General features: G+C 47.2%; 1 protein-coding gene across 1 annotated transcript; it reads left to right on the forward strand.

Moving 5' to 3' along the window:
* Positions 1-8,558: 8,558 nt before the first annotated feature.
* On the forward strand, positions 8,559-20,368 carry CTSE (cathepsin E). Its single transcript, XM_036909764.2, has 9 exons — positions 8,559-8,736; positions 9,330-9,486; positions 10,030-10,147; positions 11,097-11,215; positions 14,648-14,847; positions 16,841-16,963; positions 17,733-17,874; positions 17,962-18,060; positions 19,629-20,368. Exons 1-9 carry the CDS (start codon positions 8,669-8,671, stop codon positions 19,800-19,802), a joined length of 1,200 nt encoding a protein of 399 aa, XP_036765659.2. The 5' UTR covers positions 8,559-8,668; the 3' UTR covers positions 19,803-20,368.
* The last annotated feature ends 1,460 nt before the right edge of the window (positions 20,369-21,828 follow it).

The raw sequence follows: 21,828 nt of genomic DNA on the forward strand, positions 1-21,828 counted from the left end.
ACACCCCTGAAATGAGAGGCCGATGGCTGATGCGGCTTGCACAGCAATCTTCATGCTGTGCTGTCGTGAGACTCAGCAAAACCACAGGCCGAGATATGCTTTAGATGTTCCCCAGCACTTTTTGGAAATCTTGTCTCCCTTTTGCATCTCCACCCTACCCTCACCAGAAGGTCCTTCCTTAACTCTTCTTGCTGAGAAAGTAATTCATACTAAGAAGTTAATGGCTCAAGGGGGCCATCTTTCCTAGAGATATGTGCGTGTTTAAAAAACCAAATAATAAAAAGAATGACTATAATGTATGGAGTGTTTGCTAGGTCCTGGGTGCGAAGAGGATAATGCCTCACTCAGGAGCTGAGGCGGTGGGGCAATTTCAAACAAGGTGACACCAGGTAGAGCAGAGGTATCTTCCTCATGCTTTTAAAAGCATACTCTGTAGACAGCACCTGTGCAGGCCTGCCTGTGGGAGACAGTCAGTGGAGGCTACGGGAGGCCTGCACTATTTTTCCCTTAGCTTCTACATTATATTTTGGAGCCACCTTCTTTGTGTATGGATCTGGGGTAGAGGGAGGGAGTTTGCTGGTTTGCATTTGTTCATTCTTTCAGTCCGTCTTTATTGCATGTCTACTCTGAGACACTCTAGGTGCTGGAGCCGCAGCCCTGATCAAGACCGCCAGAGCTCTGCTCTGGTGGAGCTCACAGCACAGAGGCCATGAACAAACAATAAAAGAGAATTACAGATTGTGTTCATCCCTGGGAACATGGGAGTATAATGGAAGAAAACCGGGAGTGGGGTGGAAGCTCCTTCCATTTGATTCAGGTAGCTGGTGGGCTTCCTGGAGGAGGTGACATGCTTTGCCCACATCCCACTGTGCTCCTTCGTGGCCTCCCTGCTGGGGCTTCCTCCCTCCCCCATCTGTAGTTCAGAGCTCAGTCCTGGGGCTTCTCCTCTTCTCTGCCCCCACACTCTCCCCGGGTGTTCTCGGCCACTTCCAGGGCTTTAACTGTCTGGTGCTTTGTGAGAGCACCAGACACATACATTCCACCTCTTCTCATCCCTGGGAAGTCCACCAGCATCTCAAAATTAATATGCCTGTCTTGACAATGGGTTTCAGTCCTGGACAGGTTCACTATGGATTCAATGAGACCAAATAAATGACAGTGGAATGTTCTTGGGTGAAAGTATTTATACCCAACTTTATTCCCGTGGTGGCAGGCCAATCACTAGAATCCTGTCCACTCAGAGCGAGTCTGCATGCAGCAAGCCAGTCTCTGCCTCTGGGCCTTTCTGCCCCTGCAGCCCTCAGTCTCTGTCCTTGGCACTGCCACCCCTCCAGCCTCTACCCTCTACTCTCTGCTCTCTGCTTTCCTGCAGCCTTGCAGCCTTGCCACCGTGTTGCCCAGAGTACTGGGCGGAGCTCTTTATATAGAGTCAATAACGACGTATTGCCCACACGTGTGTAGTGAGCTAGCCGACCAGGACCAGGTGAGAATCCTGGCCACGGGAACCTTCACTTTATCCACAATGCCGCAAGCAGACCTTGATTCTCCACCTTCCCCAAAGTGTTCCTGCTTCCCTGATCCTGTACGGAGTATAGAACATGGCTATACCCTCGCCAAAGCTCAAAGGAAAAATTTTGGAGTCATTTTTTCTTTGCCTTTTTAAATTTTTCGAATTGTGGTAGGCAGAACAATGGCCCCCAAAGATGTCCACATCCGAATCCCTGGAATCAGTGACCTTACATGGGTAAAGGGATTAAATTAAGGATTGGGGGGAGATTATCCTAGACTATCTAGATTGAATAGTCTAAATTGAATTGAATCTAATCACAAGAGTGCTTTGAAGCAGATAACTTTTCCCAGCTGCAGTGGGAGAGAGATGTGAGTGTGAGAAGGAAGAAGGGTCAGAGCCCTGCCACACTGCCCACTTTGAAGATGGAGGAAGGGGCCACCAGCCGAGGAGTGAGAGGGGCCTCTGGGAGCTGGAAAAGGATAGGAACAGATCTTCCTCTAGAGCCTCCAGACTGGAATGCAGCCCTGCCGACGCATTTACTGTTACCCCGTGAGAGCCAGGTCAACCTACAGAGCTATTAAGATAACACATTTGCATTGTTATAAGCTGCTGCACCTGTGGCAATTCGTTATAACAGCAATATAAAATGCATAAAATAATATAGTTACTGTTGGGGTCTGGGGGTTGCTGTTGAGGTCTTGGGGTGATGTGAAGAGCAAAGAAGGAGGCGGGAGTCATCATGGAGGGTGCTTGAAAGAAGCCACTTTATTCTGCATAAAGCTGTACTTTTTATACTGCTATAGTGCTGACTCATGGTTGCATAAATATTGAAGATGCGCATGCGTGTGGACTTCACAGCCAGGTGTCCGGCCTTCAAGGCCCTTATCTAGCTCCTTACTCATGGGTACAGCCTGCTGTGTCTTCAAGGTTTCATGGACAAGGCCAGACATACCTGGGGTGAAGTGGTGGACAGCTGTTCTCATAGAACAGTAGGGAAAATGGGGAGGGGGACCTTCCCTACAGCCACCTGATTCAAAATTCAGAAAATACAGAATGGTAGGACATGTCCCCATCCCCACCCACCCACCCCACTTCAGAAAAGACCCATGCTGCCAGTTTGTGGGTGTTCTTCCAGAAATATGCTGTGCATATATAAAGCAAATGAGACTACCCATATTTTCCCCTTTTCTATTTTATACCAATGGTAGCATACTATACATACTGTTAGGCACTCTTAAACCCAACAATATACACTGAGGTTCTCCACATCATCCATCACAGATATACTGTCATTATTTAGCCAGTCTTTTCCAGGTGCCTACTTCCAAGGTTTCCCATCACAAACCACAAATAGATAACCTGGAACCAGCAACATTTTGCTCAGGACTAAGTGTGTCTCTGGGAAAAATTCCAGGAGGCATCCTTGATCTTTCCTTCATCCCCATCCAATTCGCTATCATGGCCTGCAGCTTCTACCTGCAAAACCAACCTCAGCCCAGGGCTTCTCTCCTGGTGCTCCATCCCCACTCCACCCCGAGCCATCGCCTCTTGCCAGGCCCAGCCCAGTGCAAGCCTCCACGGAGAGCTTGGTGTGGGAGGCCCTGTTCCCTGCACTTGCTTCTTGTCCTCTGGGGACAAACTCCCTTGGGGTCTTGGATTTCTTGTCTCTGAAACAGGATCAATGAGTGGAGGTGTCCTGATTTTTGTGTGAAAGAATGAGGGTTTCTTGCCAAGACTTTGGTAATGAGCCTCCCTTTGGAGGCATTCAGATAGAAGCAGCTTGTTAAACCTGAAAGGAGGATCAGGTGAGTATCTGGGTGTCCTGGAGTGGACATAATCTTAATTGCATTTCCTTCTGTGGGTTTCCAAGGCATTTAATGGACCGGGAACAAGAGAGGACATGTTAGGAATGGAGACAAATACACTTCATAAAGACCCTGAGATTAAAACGCTGCTTTTTCCTATTTACCCACAGCCTAAATTCCACTGTGAGGCCCCTTGGGACAGTTCTGCTTCAGACAGTCCGGCAGTCCTGGCACAGGAAATAAAGCGGCGGAGAAAACGGAGCAGACCCCAGCACTAGAAATCTGAAAATGAAAACCCATGGAGATAATGAAGGAAAGACGTCAGATTTATGTCACATTTACACCTCATCTCCCTTCCCCTTGGAATGAAATTTTAATTAGGTTTTATTGCACACTTACTGTGTATCAGGTGTTTTCACACATGCTTTGATTTAATCTTCCTGACAACCCCATTTTACAGATAAAGAAACTAAGGGTCAGAGAACCTTGTCATTTCCTAGCCATCAGATGGCTGAGCCCCTGATCACACAGTCAGAACAGAGGACAGGTAGAAGCCTTAATAACTTCCCCAAATAATTAAAATGCACACAGGGACGATAATCACCACAATGCATTTCAGTCTGCAAGTGGGCAATGTGTGTATAAGCTACACGTGGTAGCCTAGTGTGTGTAAGATCACAGACTCTGTGAAGGGTCTTCTTGGTTCCATCATTATTATTAGCTGTGTGACCTCGCACAAACTGCTTTACCTCTCTGGGACAATTTACCTCCTGGGGTTGTTGAGAGAACTCCCTGAGTAAGGACACCGAAAGCACTTAGAGTATGGCTGGGTGAGGCAGGTGAAGGGGATAAATTCATCACAGGGATGAAAGTACAGCGTAGAAGATATAGTCAATCATTCTGTAACATCTTTCTATGTTGACGGACTGTGGCTACACTACTTAGGGTGAGCATTTAATAATGTACATTACTGTCAAATATTACGTTGTATCTTTGAAACCAATGTAAGATTGTATATCAACTATACTTCAATAAAAGTTAAAGAAAAGCAGTTAGAGCAGTGGATGGCATAAAGTAGGCACCAGTTAATGTCAGGCACCTGCCCTGGTGCATGTGGGTTAGCGGGGCACCAGTACTGACCGCTAACTCGGTGCCAAGTGCCTGGCTCGGTGACACACAGAAAGCCTCCATCCTGAGGATGGTCTTGTGGGGTCCTCACGTCATCCTGTAAGGAGCCTATTGTTCCTTTCCTGCGCTGGAAGAATCTGACACTCGCAACCAGCCCAGTGTCACACATCCAGCTAAGTGGCATCCAAACGCTGCTGCCTGTTTTCAGGGCCCGGGCTCAGTACCAAGCACAGCGTTGCTGGTAGCAGGCATTCCTGCTCTCTGGCAAGCCTGGGGAATGAAATGCTTACAGGCACAGGGACATGCATGCACGCACACACACGCACACGCACGCAGTATGCAGATGAGCCACTGTCCCAATGTCTGTGCCCTCTGCTGAACTTACTGCAACAGCTTCCGGTCTAGAAGGCGCTTCCCCAGAACAGGGTCCACAGGGGTTTTGGAAATTATTCAAACTAACTGAATTCTTGACATGGTAGATGCTGGAGACATAGATCCTTCTTACTTCTAGTTGGTTGAAAACAAGAGGCTTTGCCAAACCTAAGCAGCTCGAGCATTGGGGTGGGGGCGGGGAAGCAAGTGTTTACACCAGATGTTCTCTTTTAGCTTGAACAAATGCTTCGATCACCTGAAACTTGTAGTTTTCATGATTCAGTGTTTAGGTTGGGGGGTAACTAGCAGAGAAACTCATAGGGGAATTTTGCACCTGTCAGCAGTACAGTGGTGATCCTCCCTGAAAGGTGCCCTCACAGCAAAACAGAAAATATTTGCACAAGAAACAATAACAAGATTTCTTCTCGTGCCACATGTCGAATTTACCGAGTATCATAATTCTTCCAAGTGGTAAAGACACCTCAAGACAAATGCTGGGCATAGAAGCCACAGGGCATAAATATGCAAAGAAGTAAAAAGCTAACCTTTTCAAACGATAAGGCTTCTCTCTCACTTACCAACTTAACATTTCCCTGTATGGCCCCGGAAGATGACTGGTTAGCCAGAGATGGGTAAGATTCCTCAAGGGAGGAACAACCTAAGACAGGCACAGTCGCAGGGGGCCATCTGGTGAGAAAATGGGGAGCAGCAGAGGTGAGGCTTAGAACCTCCCCCCTCATGTTCTGAGAGAAATCTTCTGCATACGTGGATGTTTATTGCCCTCGTCTAGCGCGGATTAACACATAGTCTACAGGCACACACCTGATCATCTACAATTGCTCTCTTACAACACTAAACTCTGTTTTCTACCTTTATCTCGTATCTACCTACCACTTCAGCATTTTATTAAAAATAATAATAATAGAGAAATGTGGTATCCACATATAAATCAGGTTTAAAAATCAAATGAATATTCATATTTGAACTGTGTATAGTTCATAATGTATTAACAAAACCGAAAGCTTCTGTGATGACTGCCCTTGCACTGCTCACCATGTAACTTATTCACTATGTAAGAATTTGTACTCCATGTAAGAATTTGTTCGTTATGCATCAGAAGATTGGAGACTGACGAAAATTGGGCTTGGGGTGGATTAATGATTGTGCATTGAGTATTGACCCCCCTATACAGAGATTTGTTGTGGTTAACAACTATTTGATCAATAAATATGAGAGATGCCCTCACAATATATATATATATATATAAAAACACTTCCAATTGTAAAATAAATAAGTAACCGGGATGTAATGTATAGCATAAGGAATATAGTCAAAATATTGTAACAACTTGGTATGGTGATACCTGGTACCTAGAAATATCATGTATATAAATGTTGAGTCGCTGTGTTGTACACCTGAAACTAATGTAATGTAATACTGTTGTCAACTACCCTTCAATAAAAAAAAAAAAAAAAAAAAGATTTCTTATCATATAACCTCTCACCCCACACTCTACCCTGCACACACCCTTCTCTCTTTTTACAATAAAAAGACCACAAATTTTCCACCATGCAGGAAATTAATTTCTCTCTCTCCCTGTCCCTGTCCCTCCAATCCCTTCTCTCCATCTTTCTCTTCCAGGGAGAAATTCTTGAATGTCAGACTCCAGAGCTCATCCAACACAATCAGCTCTAAAGTCAGGCAAACCTGGGCTTGAGTCCTGGTTATGGCACCTTATGCAAGTTACTTACACCCTCTGTGCCTCAATCACCTCATCTGTAGATTGGACTGAAAAACAATACCACCTGGAAGGACTGGTGTTCGGGTTGAGTGAGTGAATGCTTGTTAAGGTTGTCAGCTCAGAGCCTGACACAGAGCCGATAACCCCAAAATGTTCCTTGTTGTTATCACCCAATCCCCACCCTCTTCATTGAACGGAGAAGGAAGCTAGATTCGGAGAAAAGGGATGTATCCAAGGTCATAGGGCCACTTAGTGGCAGAGCCAAGACCAGGTCTAGGTGACCCATGCCACCCTTCTTTCTACTACACCACACAGAGCATAGTCGATTCTCCTCCATTCATCGACTTCAAGCAGAATGGGCTTGGGACGCTTCCCCAGCTGGTCACGTTCATGCCGAGCTGGTGATGACCCCAGAGCCGGGGCCAAGAGCAGCCTGGACTGTGGGCTTCCTGGTGATCAGGGGCCAGCGGAACACGAAGCAGCAGCAGCTTGGTGTCTTACGGTGACACCCTCTGTCTCTGGAGCTGTCGAGCCCTGATCGAGCTGATGTCCACAGAGCACTGAACACCATCCCCTTATTATTAATTCATCTTCTGGAAGCTGAAGCTCCAGAGAGCGAAAGTTGATTGCGTACTGTCTCCATCAACAGCTTTCAAATGCTCTGGGAAGAGACGAAGCCTCTGTGTCCCCCCAGCCTCCAACCCCATCCCTGAGGGTCTCCCTGTCTCCAAAGACCCTCTCCCAGTACTGAGATTGGATCACTGCCTATACTAGGTCCTGGTTTGGCCCATATAGAACCTTTTCACCCAAGTGCTCCTCCTGTCCCTATTACTAAAGAACAGACACCACACACACACACACACACACACACACACACACACACACACACACACAGAGTCATATACATACACACACACACACAGAGTCATGTACATACACACACACACACGCAGTCATACACACACACACAGAGTCATGTACACACACACACACAGAGTCATGTACATACACACACACACACGCAGTCATGTACACACACACAGAGTCATGTACATACACACACACACGCAGTCATACACACACACACAGAGTCATGTACATACACACACACACAGTCATGTACATACACACACACGCAGTCATACACACACACAGAGTCATGTACATACACACACACACAGAGTCATGTACATACACACACACATGCAGTCATACACACACACACGCAGTCATACACACACACACAGAGTCATGTACATACACACACAGAGTCATGTACATACACACACACACACACAGTCATACACACACACACACAGAGTCATGTACATACACACACACACACACACACACACACACACAGTCATGTAAGTGCCGAAGGGCTCTTGTTCCCTAGAGAAAGTGTTCAGATCATCCACCACAATATTTGGTTCCAGCCTGGGAGGACCCACTAACCTGAAGCCAGGGCAGGTGTAGTTGCTAGTGGGATCCGAAAAACATGGCTCCACAGACCCACAGCCAAGCCTTCCCCTGTCCCGGGCTCCGGGGCCTGTGGTTTCTGCTTCGAGGTGGACTGAGGGGTGAAACGCCCTGTGGCTCCCAGGGGAATGAGAATAGGAAATACAGAGAAGCAAACTGATTGATATTTTGAATTAGAACCCTGAGCTCCTTCCCTTGGAGGTCTTCATTCAGCCCACGCATGGTAACAAGCCCATGGGGGGGTCCTAGTGTCCGGGGGCACACTGCCCTCTGAATTAATCAATACAGGGTTTCTTGGGGTCAGGGTAGGACACCAACGACCCCGAGAGAAGCTGAGCCTCAGACCACCCTCCTACTCCTCTTACTCTTAGAGGAGCACAGACCCCAGAGTCCCACCCCAGAGCCTCACCCGCCTGGCAGGAGAACTGAGTGCGGCTGGGGGAGGAACGCCCTGGTACGCAGGCTGTGTTTATTCTGGGCCTGCCTGTTTGCTCCAGCAGCCTTATCTTTGGGTCCTCAGACTGGGCTGGGCAGGGCAGCCTGACTTAAGGAGACCGGGCTCCCGCTGCCCCGTGGGACAGAAGAGAGAAGCAAGTCCCAGCGGAGCGAGGAAGAGGCTGCTGGCGGCCCACAATGAGAACACTCGTTCTCCTGTTGCTGGTTCTCCTGGACGTGGGACAGGCCCAAGGCCCGCTTCACAGGTGAGGCCTTGTCCCTGGCACTGTGTCCCCGGCACTGTGTCCAGCAGGGGCAGCTCCCTGCTCTCAGCGTAGGGCCCCCTGGGAGAGGACGGCTGATGGGGCAATGAAGAGGGCTGGAGAAGGTTCAGCATGTGGTCACCTTGTGTTGACCTTGATCTCTGGCCTGTGACAGGACGGGAAGGCCTTTCTCATGTTAGACAGCAGGAACCTGTGGCTGTGGTTTTAGCACAAAGGACTCACATTCTTGCCTGAGGGGCCGACCAGGCTACGCCCAAGAGTTTTCTCTCTCTAATCGGCCCCTGATGAGGTTCATGGAAAACTGCAGACCATCCCACTTCCCTCATTTTCCTAGAAGATCCCTAAGAGCCTGTCTCTGGGAGGGAGGATATTTCAAGTCTAAGATTTTGAGTCCACAAGGGGCAGAGACCAGCCTGGACACGGGGCTGGGAGGGCGCTGGTTCTGGCCAAGCCTGGCACGCTTCCTGCCAGATCCCCTCCTGTGTGATTCCCTATCAACCTCTGGCAAACAGGGTGGGAGGTGGAAGGGTCAGAGAGGAACGGCCCCTCTCCTCCTCACGTGCCCTCGTCCTCAGGGTGCCCCTCAGGAGGTATCAGTCCCTCCGGAAGAAGCTACGGGCACGTGGCCAGCTCTCTGAGCTCTGGAAATTCTGGAATTTGGACACAATGCAGTTCCCCGAGTCCTGCCCAGTGGACCGGAGCGTCAACGAGCCCCTCATCAACTATTTGGATGTGAGACGTCCGTGGGCAGGGGCCGGGGAGGGGACAGGGGAGGGAGGCTTGGCCTCTGGGCATGGCCAGTGTCAGGCCAGCAGCACTGAAGGCCAGTGAGGATTTCTACTGTGATGTGACTCATGTGGACTGACCCCCCCTGGTCCCCGGGACTTGGCGGAGCAAGCCCCCGGGCGTCCGAGTGTGTAGGGCCCTCTGCGGGAGGAAGGGGTGAGCAAGACAAGCGGCCGAACCCAACGGCCTGCTTCTGCTCTCAGCTGCGTGTCCCCGGCGAGGGACTTAACGTCCCCCAGCCTCAGTTCCCTGGTTGCAGAACAGAGGCGTTACTGCTCCGCTGCCTTGCTCACTACGTTGTTATGAGGAATAATGTCCACGAAAGCTACAGAAGCGGCGGGGCTTGGTTTGATTCCCCCCTTCGGACCCTCCCTCTGCCTCTGCTGCCCCTTCCCAGGCTCTGGCCCCAGGTTGCTCTCCCTAGGCCCCTAGGCACCCTCACTCCTCCCCACCACACACTCCCTGCCCCCTCCCCTCCCCTCCCTGCAGATGGAATACTTCGGCACCATCTCCATTGGCTCCCCACCGCAGAACTTTACCGTCATCTTCGACACGGGCTCCGCCAACCTCTGGGTGCCCTCTGTGTACTGCACCAGCCCGGCCTGCAGTAAGTGGGGCCAGGACCCCTAGACGGCCTGGTGCTCTGGAGCTTGGGGTGGGGAAGGGTCCAGGTTCCAGAAATCGACCACCCCTGCTACACCAGCATCCCCTCTCCACCTCTGAGTCTGCCCTGGGCCTGCCTAGGTGGCTCTGGGGCTGGACCAGGAAGAGGGCTGAAACTGGACTGTTACCCAAGCTAGCAACTTCCCTACTGACGAAGATTAACAGGGGGAGCTCAGCCACCAAAATGACAAACCTTTGAATACGGAATGACTAACTCCCTTTGGGACACCCAGGAAAATGTGAGGGAAAATTCCATTCAGATGGCTGTTTCTGGGCAGGCACACGGGTGGGGTTCTCACGCAGACTGTTCACCTGCTTCAAGGAAGCTTCAAGGTGGCCTAGTCCCAGGACACCAGAGGCAGGGCTGGTGGGGCACACTGTGTGGGTGGGTCCATGTGGCCAGAGATAAGTCGGAGGTCTTTGTGAGGACTGGAAAGGGGAGAGCTAAGGAGAGATGGCTTCGTCTATGCTGGACAAGATCTAGAGAGAGAAAGTCTTAGGAAACCCCAAAATTATATGTGCACAGGTTGGGTGGGGGAGTTGGGAGTAATTTCCTGGAACGGCAATTGTTTATCCCTACGTGTCTTTTGAATTCCAGGCCCTGACTCACACTGCTGCCGGCCACTCACACATGGCACAGTCTTGGTGTGTCTCATGAGGTCACTGCAGGCGATCATGTTTGCCCAGGGACAGCTATTCGGTCCCCAGTTTGGGCACACATGTGGCTAGAGGGGCATGTAGTAGCTCACCAGGGATGAGCACGGCCAACCCTTCCAGAGGTCCCCATGTAATGCTGGAGGTGAAGGAAGGGACCCTCCACCCCTGGGAGACCAGAGCAGGGATGAGGGCAGCCAGCTGATGTCCCAGGCAGGAACAACATCCTTGCTTTCCAGAGAAACACACCCAGTACTACCCTTCCCGGTCCAGCACATACAGAACGCAGGGGAGTCATTTCTTCATTGAATACGGGACTGGGAACATGTCTGGGATCATCGGAGCCGACCAAGTCTCTGTGAGTACAAGTCCTCCAGCTTTTCTCTCTGGGCCAGAAACTTGGAAGACAGAATATTATTCGGAGCTCTTGGACGAACCGTTTCAGATCTGTGCCAGGAAGAGGTGGAACAAGGAACTGGCTCCTAGGGAAAAGGGGGAGGGGGCCAGGCAGGGGTAGCACTCCCTGCCTGGGGTGGAGGCGCTGGGCCAGTCTGCGTGGGGCTGCAAGGGCCATATCTGCAGGATAACAGTGGCTAGGGCAGAAATCCTGGTGGCAGGGTTCACAGCTGGGTCTCCAGCCGCACGAGCACACCGAGGACACAACACCGGGCCTCCTGGTCTTGAAAGATAAAGAAGTCTAAGCCGGAGGTCAAGATGGGAACTCAGTTATTGAAATAAGGCAGAGGGCAAGAGGTGAGAGTGTAGTCATGGAGATAAGCCCTAATCCCAGGGGTTAACTCAAAAGCCCAAGGTCGGTACTGAGCTCAGTGTTGCTGTCATGAGCTGTTGCTCACCCTCCATCTGACCAAAGGTTCTGCAGGTCCCAAATCTGTGAGGGGACAGAGCCAGGAGGGCCCTGGTCCCGCCTGGCCATTTTATTCAGGCTTATGGGCTGCGGTACATGCCCAGGCTTTGGGGGGAAATAGAGGCTGACCCATGCCCGATGAGCATCCCTCCCGTTCTGCGGGGGTCCTGAAGCCAGCAGGGCCCAGTCTTCAACATCCCTTTAAAGTGGGTGGGAGTAAGACATATTGAGTGAAAAAAAATGCCAGGAGCAAAAAATACGCTATGTGAAATACTACATACAGATGAAACAGTACACCATATTGTCTATTAGAGTATATGGATGCAAAATTACAAATAACTACTTAGAAGGCAACATCCCAAACTGGTCATCATAATTTCATCAGGGAAGCAGAGAAGGGACTGAAATAGGCATAGGGAGGGGCCTTTTTGCCTTTAGCTCGCCTGTATCTCCTGGCTCACCTCAGTGTTATGTGGCAACAGCCAAGCCCACAGTAACTGTGGCTTCAGTTGGTTCCCCCTTCAGGTGCCCTGGCTCCGGGCCAGCTGCATGTTTAGCAAGTGTCAGCTTGTGCTGCGGGGCACCCCCATCATGAGGCTTGGAGGCAGTGATAAAGCAGTAAGGGTTCCAGTCCACCCTCAACCCCAAAGTTCTAATTCACCCTTCTCCTTCTTGACATCTGTCTTCCCTTGCTATCAGCCAAAACCGTAGACCTCAGGCTGCTGCACCAGGCCAGGATCAACATCCTAACGTCCATGGTTTAACCAGCATCTATGATGGCATATAGTCAAATCTCTAGAATATAGTCCTTTCAAAAGATAGCTCCTAACGGCTCTGCTTCTCTTATCAAACCCTGATGTAGATAAGGAAGATAGGGCATGCCAAAATTTGTGAATGTAGCTAATGCAGTCTTTAAAGAGACAGTTACAGCCTGAAGTGCCTCTATTAGAAAAGCTGAAAATCAGTGGTCTAAGCCTCTATTTCAAGAAATAAATAAACAAGAAGAAACAAGCAAGCCACAAACAACATCAAATCAAACCCAAAGAAAGTAGAAGGAAGGAAATAATAGATAGAATAATGGGACATCAATAAAGTAGAAAAGTCACACAATAGAGGAAGTCAACAAAACCGAGAATGAACTCTTCACAAAAATTAATAAGACTAGTGAACTTCTAACAAAATTAATCCACAAAAAGAAAAAAATTCAACTTAACAATATTAGAAGTGAAAAATAATACTTTGCTAAAGACCTTATAGGCATTAAAATGATAATAAGAGAATATCAGGAGTATCTTTCTATTGATAAATTTGACAATTTTTTAAGTTGGCAGATGCCTTGAGACATATAGTTAAAAACTTGACACAAGAAGAAAATTAGAAAATATGGATATTCCAATATCTATTTAAATATTGACTCCATTATTAAAAACCTTTCCACAAAGAAAACACCAGGCCCAGGTAGCCTCACTGGTAAATTCTTCCAACATTTGAAGAAGAAATTCTAGCAATCTTATTTAAACTCTTGCAGATAATTGATTTAAAAAAAATTAAAAGGGACCCTTTATAACTCATTTTAGGAGGCCAGCATAAATTTATAACAAACTTGAAAAAGATGTTTAAGAAATGAAAACCACAGGCCAATTTTTCTCATGAATGTAGGTGCAAAAGTTCTCACAAAATATTAGCAAATGAAAAATGTCTCACAAAATATTAGCAAATGAAATCCTGTGATTTTTAAAAAGGTAAGACATCCCAATGAAGGGTTTTTTTTCCAGGAATTTATCACTGAAGACAATAAAAGGAAAAAATCATAAAATCATCTTTATTGATAAAATTTAACATCTACTCATGACTTAAAAAAAAATTATAAACTAGGAATATAAAGTAACTTTCGTAGTCTGTTAAGGTACATGTACAAAAAACCCACTGCAAAACCAATATTTAATCATGAATTGTTAAGAGATTCTTGAGATCAAGAATGAATCAAGGATGCTCACTGTCAGTGCAATAAGACAAGAAAAATGAAATGAATTAGGATTGTAAAGGAAGAAGTAATGTTGTCATTATTCACATATGACAAGATTCTGTATGCAGAAAACCCAAAAATATCTACAAACAGACTACTGGGATTTAATAAGTGAGTTTAACAGTGCTGGGTACTAGAGAAACATACAAAATCCTTTGAATTTCTATACATCAGGAAAAGCCAATGGAAAATAGACTTGAGTGACATTATTTATAATAACATCAAAAACATCAAATATGTAGAAGTAAATTTAACAAAAAATGTGCAAGACCTCTACTCAGAAAACTTCAAAACATTAGTGAGTGAAATTAAGCATGAATTGAAAGGTAAACCATTCTCATGACTCAGAAATATAAGTAAGTCAAAGTGTTCCAAACTGATCTATCGATTCAATGTGCCCTCAACCAAAACAAGGGCAATTTTTATTAGAAATTGACTGGTTAATTCTAAAATGTATGTGGATATGTAATACACAAAGACAATCCAGATGAAGAAAAACATTGCCAAATGTTAAGACTTATTGTAAAAAGCTATAATAATTTAGATAATGTGATATTGGCCAGAATAAGCAAGTAGACAAATGGAACAAAGCAGAAAATTCAGAAACTGTTCACACAGTCACCTGACTTAGGTCGAACATGCTCGTAGAGCTCAGTGGAGGACCTGATTATGTATTTATTAAATGGTACTAGGTCATTTGGATATCCATATCATTTTTTTTAAAGGAATATTGACTCCTACCTCATACATTATTGAACTTCCCTTAAATTGTAGGTATAAATGTGAAGACTAAAACAAGTGGGGAGAAATTACCTTCAGAAAAGAGGGAGAATTCAGGAATCTGAGAGCCTTTGCCAAAGATCTCCTGTGCAGCTCTCCGTTGGCTTTTCTCCCTTCAGGTGGAAGGACTGACTGTGTTAGGCCAGCAGTTTGGAGAGAGTGTTATGGAGCCTGGCAAGACCTTTGCGGATGCGGCCTTTGATGGAATTCTGGGCCTGGGATACCCCACCTTGGCTGTTGGAGGGGTGACCCCAGTATTTGACAACATGATGGCCCAGAACCTGGTGGGTGTACCCATGTTTTCTGTGTACTTGAGCAGGTAAGGCCCATCAAGCTCACCAGGTTAAGGTCTATTACAACTACAGGGGGAAAGCTGGAAGAGCTTAGCGCTCTAGTCTACTAGATCCAACACCAGCTGTGTGATCTTGGGCAAAACACTTACCCTCTCTGAATGTTGAGGAAATGTGGCTTGCCTCATAAGTCATTATGAAAAGCACTTTGGAAACTGCACCATGCTGGACTAATTTAAGGAATCTCTGGGTTGCATATTCATTTATACAGTGAATACATATTTATCCAGCCCTCATATGCTTGATATATGGCTATACACTGGAAACACAGGGAAATACATTCCCTACACTTAGGAAGCTCAATTTCAGAGCAGAGAGGCAGGGAAAAAACAAAGTGGATAACAAAGTAATTGCATGTTAATGGATGGAATAACAAAATGTAGTATATACATGCAATAAAATATTATTCAGACTGAAAAAGGTGGGAAATTCTAACAAGGCTACAGGTGGATGGACTTCGAGGACATCATGCTAAGTGAAACAAGCCAAACACAGAAGGACAAATACTATATGATTTCATGTACCTGAGGTTCCCAGACTGGCCAAATTCACAGAAACAATAAAGTAGAATGGTGCCTGGGGGCTAGGGATGGGGGTGCAGGGAAGGATGGCAAGTTATTGAATGAGTATAGCATTGTGGTTTTACAGGATGTAAAGGTTGTGGACACTGGTTGCACAACAGAATGAATATACTACTGAGCTGTGCACTGAAAAAGTGTTAAGATGGTGAATTTTACGTGTATTTTATCAACGTATACAATTTTTTTTAATTGCATGTTGTAGTCAGCACAGGTCATGAGGCTCTACTGCCTCTGGGTGTTCTTGTCTGGGGTCCTGAAAGGGTCACCTCACCTTCTTCCTACACAGGAGATTTCTTACCCCAGTGACACCTGGCCTGAGCTCACTGCTTTAGCACAAGGCCATTTCGCATGTTCTCCTCTTCCCTGTGGAGAGGCTTACATTTCCTCTAACCATGCTGCCTCCCCAGCCCTGGCAGAACTGGGAGCTAGGAGGGCAGCTTGTCTGGACACCTCTGCTTCCCTCTTTCAGAGTTCCTGGCTCCCTCCCTGCTGGGAAGACATGAGTTATGGTGCAATAGCAAAGGCTTTGCAGTGAGACTGACCTCGATTTACATCCTACCACTATGTTTCTTCATCTCCCTGAGCCTCAGTTTCCTCAAATGAACACTAGGTTGATGTGAGAATTAAACACTATTAGGAAGGGAGAAGTCCTGGCGCCATGCCCTGCAGAAAGGCCACCAGCAAAACATTGGTTCCTTTCTCCTTGCTTCTCAAGACCAGTTTCCTAAGATTCCCACAAATATCGTTCCCATTCCCATAGTACCCCACTTTGCGGTGCCACAAGTTTTGTGTTTTTCTGATCCCTTTCTTCCTAAAATGAATCCATTTTATGTCCTATTTCTCCAGGATCCCATTAGGTGCCAGAACATAATCCAAGAAATCAACACTAGTGAAAATTAATAAATATTCAAGCTCTAGTAAGCCATGTTGTGTTCGGATTAGCTTCTTTGCCTTAATGCCAAGGAGTGAATAATGTGGAGGCTCCAGGCACTACCACAATTGTGGAAAAGATACCTGGGGGAAAGGTGCCTGGTGGGTGTTCCACGAGTCACATGGCATGCTTGCAGCAGGACGGCCTGGGCTCAGTTCTGCAGCACCAGACATGCTGTCCCCATGTCCCACCTCCCTACCCCTTTTATGCAAGAAGCAGGAGGACATGCCAAAATCACTGAACAGAACTGTTTCTACCCTTTTGCCCATAAAGGCTCAGGCTGATCAACTTGCAGCCATTGGAAGCCCTAGTCTCAAAGCCAGGCTGATAATTCTACCTATTTACGTACTTGGTGTGAGTGACCAGACCAAGAGGCAGAGTCATAGCTAAAGCTCATTCCTGGGGTTTTCCAGCAGCCTGTCTTTGACGTCTGCCTTTCTTTCTATGTAGCAACATAGAAACTGGCAGAGGAAGTGAGCTGGTATTCGGAGGCTATGACTCCTCCCATTTCTCTGGGAGCCTGAATTGGGTCCCGGTCACCAAGCAAGGCTACTGGCAGATTGCCCTGGACAAGTGAGTATCCTCCACATGGCAGTGTGGTAGGAGGGAAGAACTCATAACACATGGAACTGAAATAGGATGAGCTGAACCAACCTGCATGAAACTGCTAGGCACTGAGAGAGGACGCCAGGACCGGCTGCATGGGGCTGCGGGCATGAAGGTGCTGAGCAGAGATGCAGAGGGAATCAGAGCAGGGGCTTGGGGTACCGACTCTCAGGTTCATCCTCCGATGCATGGTGTGCTTCAGTTCAACAGCCAGTAAATACAAGCACTCAGCCGACTGAGCCAGTGAACCCACTGCTCATTCAACAATAACATAGAAGGCAAAAGCCAGGGGACATGGGGGCCCAAAAGGAAACTAGACTCAGATTTTTGCCTTCATGAAGCATGTGCAGAAGATGAGACATACACACAAACTACTACCATGTGACGTGGGAGGGAGTCAGGGCTCCATGTGATGTGCCATCAAAGGGACCCGGCAGACAGGGCCTGACAGCTTGCATCTGCAGGACTCCTCGAGGGTGTCACGGATTGAGTCTTGACACACACTCACACACACACACAAGCAGCTGGACATGGAGCAACTGGGCCAGTGTAACTAGATGTCAGCCACATGCCCCACCCTGTACTAGACAATGTAGGAATTCAAAGAAATGGAATTAAAGTTTCAGCTCAGCCTACAGTTCAGTTCAGTTCAGCTATGTGGCTGGGAGCCAGGGTAGCTTTGGGCTGCCGGAAGGCGGCACCGGGAGGGGGCTGATGATGCTTCCTTTGCTCTTAGAATCCAGGTGGGAGACGCCCTGATGTTCTGCTCCAAGGGCTGCCAGGCCATTGTGGACACGGGGACCTCCCTCATCGTAGGCCCCTGGTATAAGATCAAGCAGCTGCAGAAGGGCATTGGGGCAGAGCCTGTGGACGGAGAAGTGCGTGCCTGCCTCGGCTGGGGGCAGGGGAACTGGGCCCCTTCTTGGGAGACGAAAGCCCTAAATGGACCCTCTGTGTTGTTTCAGTATGTTGTGGAGTGTGTCAACCTCCAAATCATGCCGAACATCACCTTCACCATCAATGGACTCCCCTACACCCTCCAACCAACTGCCTACACCCTGCCGGTAAGAACTGTTTCCTTATTCCGCTTGTCACAGAGCCTTCCCCACGCGCCCGCCACTTCCCCTTTTCCAACAGTCGCCTGTACTCAGCATGTAGCCCAAGCCCTGCTGCCAGCTGATCCTGCACTGAGCTGCGGTCCCTCCGGGAGGGACGCCACTGCCTGCGGTGCAAAGACTCCACATTGGCATTCATTTCCTGTTCCACCATGAAGCAGCAGCGAGCCTTGGACGAGCCATTTAATGAGGTTTTCTGACATTGTTGTGTAGGACTTTCAACTCACAAAGTTGAATCCCCTCAACCACCAAGACAGACTGGGGACATTATTACCCCGTGTTACAGGGGGGGACACTGAAACGCAGAGAGTTGAGTGGCTCAGAATAGGAGCTGCTTGGCTGGGAGGCAGGGACACAGTAGAAGGTTATATCTCTTCCAACATCTGCATTAACATTCTTTTCAAACAAGAAAACCTCTTGTTGTAGTAGATTTGTAAGTTCAGAAGGTGAAGTAGAAAGGGGACTCCCGCAGCATCGGGGGCTGTGCCAGATGGAAGCTCTCAGGTACAGACTGAGAGCTCCAGGCATTCACCTACCCCCACCCCGTGATCTCCACTAATTCCTTCCCAAAGCCACCAACTGTAAATGGGCAACGCAAGTGAAAACGAATGTTCTGCTTTAAAACCCAGCTTCATGCCATAAAGGACTTCTGGAGCTGTCACTGGGAACGCCAGACTGAGGAGGAGCTAGGTATCCCAACTGCACCAAGTTCATGGGTCTGTCCAACCGTCGCCACTCCAGCACCCCCACCCTCCCCTACCTGCACCCCACGGGAGGCCCTGCTCACCCCCATGCCGCTCCCTCTACCCAAGGCGGGGTCATTGTCCTGTTCTACCGTCTCATCACTTCAAGGCTGCTCTAACAACATTGCACCTGTATCCTCTTCCTCTCCTGAAGCCCCTTCTGAATTTTCCCATACCTTCATGAGCCACCTCAAGTTTCAAATAGCCGTTGGAAAGACCACACCTGCCCAGTAGACCCCAAGACTCTGCAAACTGAAAAACAAGGTTAGGGGAAGTTACACTCTTCTCTCCCATTGTACCCACAACAATGGGTGCCTACCTGCTTTACACCTAAAAGGAGCCGCTCAGATGACCTTTCTCAGACCATCAGTAAGAAAACAGCAGTGGTTAGCCACTCATAGAGCAATTTCTCTCCCTTAAAAGAATTAAGTTGAGCTGCGCTACAATTTAAAGAAACCAAAACTGAAGCCAAGATCTTCTGACGCCAAATCTTTTGCTCTTCCAGCCATGCAGTAAGGTCTCATTTTCCCACTTGTAAAATGGTGGTGGTGGGTGGGGTTGTATAACAAATGAACAGTTCTCCAAATTGTAGAACTAAGAAGCCCAGGTCCATATATATGAAATTGTGCAAACACTTTGTGGAATAAATGTGTAGAATGTATGAAGCAGGAGGAAGAACCAATCAGCCAAAATTGTGAAGCAACTGTCCAAGGCCATTCAGTATAGCCACCACCACTGCCCTCTTCCCCTAATCCCAGACATTCTTCTTTCCAGATCGAGGATTATGACGTGGGTGGAATGCAGTTCTGCACGAGTGGATTTCAAGGTGATGACAACGAGATTCTAGGTGGTCCCTCCTGGATCCTGGGCGATGTCTTCATCAGACAATTTTATTCTGTCTTTGACCGTGGGAATAACCGTGTGGGTCTGGCCCCAGCAGTGCCCTAAGTAGGAGCCCTGTGTCTGTGCTGCCCTGACATCCCTTGGAAGTCCAGCTGGGCTGGTTAGGGTGGGGCTTCTTCATTGCTGTCAAAAAGGCCTTTTCAATAGAATGCAGTCAGAGTTGCACCTTGAATTAGGACCAAATAGCATGAGGACACCCATGCACACGCTTTGCACATAACCACATGCACACCATCGTGATGGAAGAATCGAGCTGTATGCCCATACCTTTATTGTTTTTTGCTAACATTTTATTATGGTCATCTCCAAACATGTATATGAGCAGAGATTATAGTACGGTCATCTCTGTGCACACCCGCCCAGCTTTCACCACCCACCTGCACATAGCCAGGCCTGTTTTATCTGTACCACCTTCACCCCTCTCTCCACTAGATTCTTCTGAAGCAAACTCTTAGCATCGTCTCGGATTTATCTATAAATTCTAATAGTCTTAAATATGCAGTCAGAATTCATACATTTCCTACTGTCTGAAAAATTGTCGGTCATTTTTACAGTTTATTTGTTTGTATTATGATTCCAGCAAAGTCCACAGGTTGTGTTTATTTGAAAAATCTCTTATGTCTCTTTTCATCGATAGACTTTACCACCTTCTGGATTTCACTGGCCCAAATCCAGAGGTGTCATGTAACATGGTTCTCTGAGCCCACCTTTCCTATAAAATGAGTTAGACCTAGAGGCCTGATTTTTGTGACAGGAATACTTATAGATGGTGCTGGGCACCTCACATCGTATCTCATCAGGAGGCAGATAATACCTGGTATTTATCTGTAAGGTTAAGACTAACGAGTGGGTTCCGGAGCTGTCAGCCTTATCCATCCACGATGAATTTCCCTTCTGTGTATCTGAAGGTTTCATTCAATATTTCAGCAACCACAGACGGCCATTGCTGAGATCCAGACTGTCATTAGGGGTCGCAAAACAAGGATTTTTTTTCTAATTCTGTTTTTCCTCCTTTATTTGCTAGGTGGAATTCTTCTACAAAAAAATAACCCTTTCTGTCAAAATTCACCAAGCTTTACACTAAGATTTGTGCATCATATTGTATGTATCTCAATATAAAATACTTTTTAAAATTCAGTATTCACCAAGATAGATAGATAGAGAAGTAGATAGATAGATAGGTAGATAGATAGATAGATAGATAGACCGATAGAGTGATGACCCAGAGGAAGGGATAAAAACCCTTTCATCAACTATTTCCTCGCCATGAGGTATATAGCTCATATAGGAAAGGCAAGATTATTTGTTTTAATTCCCTTTATTGGTTCTCAGAAAATGAGTGTTTCAGCTTACTGCACTTTTTGATGCTCAAGTCACCTCACCTTTAGCCAGTGGGCACCCATTTGAGTTCATTTCTGTGAAATTTTGACTCGACTTCAATACAAAGATACGTTCCAGGCCCATTTTCCCAAGGAGTCCTGGGTCCGTGGGGCTCATATGTTTGTTGCTCATGAAAATATTTCACAGAACAAGGAAGAGGGGTGGGGAGAGAGAGAGAGAGAGAGAAAGGGAATGAAAGGAAGAGAAAGAGAGAGATTGGTTCTGAATGGACCCTTTTCATTCTGGGGGGGCCCAGGGCCCATCTGGAGAGGGGCTGACATGGAGACTCGGGTGTGAGATGGATCCTCCAGCTGGTGGGGCCTGTTGCTGCCAGAAACAACACATCTTTTTTCAAAATGGAAGAGCTTTCAGCATTTTTATTATGATAAAATATGTGAAAGTCCTCCATGATCCTCCTCAGAGATAAGCCTCATTACCAACTCGAAGCTGCTTTATGCAAACTCTTTTCTTTGTATATATCAGTAGAGGTGGCTATTTGCAAGGAAACCTACAACAGAAGGAACCACACTACACACACTCATCTCTAAACTGCTCATTTAAACAGCAGATTCAGTACAGACATCTCATTCTTGCTAATATCTGCACGGGGTCCATTTATTTATCAAATTCTCTTTTAATGAACATTATGTTCATTTGGGATTTAATTCAGCCCAGTCCAATAAATACTCAT

This window comes from Manis pentadactyla, chromosome 9 (assembly GCF_030020395.1).
Source record: "Manis pentadactyla isolate mManPen7 chromosome 9, mManPen7.hap1, whole genome shotgun sequence".
Classification (NCBI taxonomy): Eukaryota; Metazoa; Chordata; class Mammalia; order Pholidota; family Manidae; genus Manis; species Manis pentadactyla.

Excerpts from the sequence above, each read along its gene's own strand:
- CTSE (XM_036909764.2), top strand. The coding sequence starts at position 8,669 with ATGAGAACACTCGTTCTCCTGTTGCTGGTTCTCCTGGACGTGGGACAG. Across the intron at positions 10,148-11,096 it reads CTGCACCAGCCCGGCCTGCA|AGAAACACACCCAGTACTAC; the intron begins GTAAGTGGGGCC and ends CTTGCTTTCCAG. Across the intron at positions 17,875-17,961 it reads CAGAGCCTGTGGACGGAGAA|TATGTTGTGGAGTGTGTCAA; the intron begins GTGCGTGCCTGC and ends GTGTTGTTTCAG.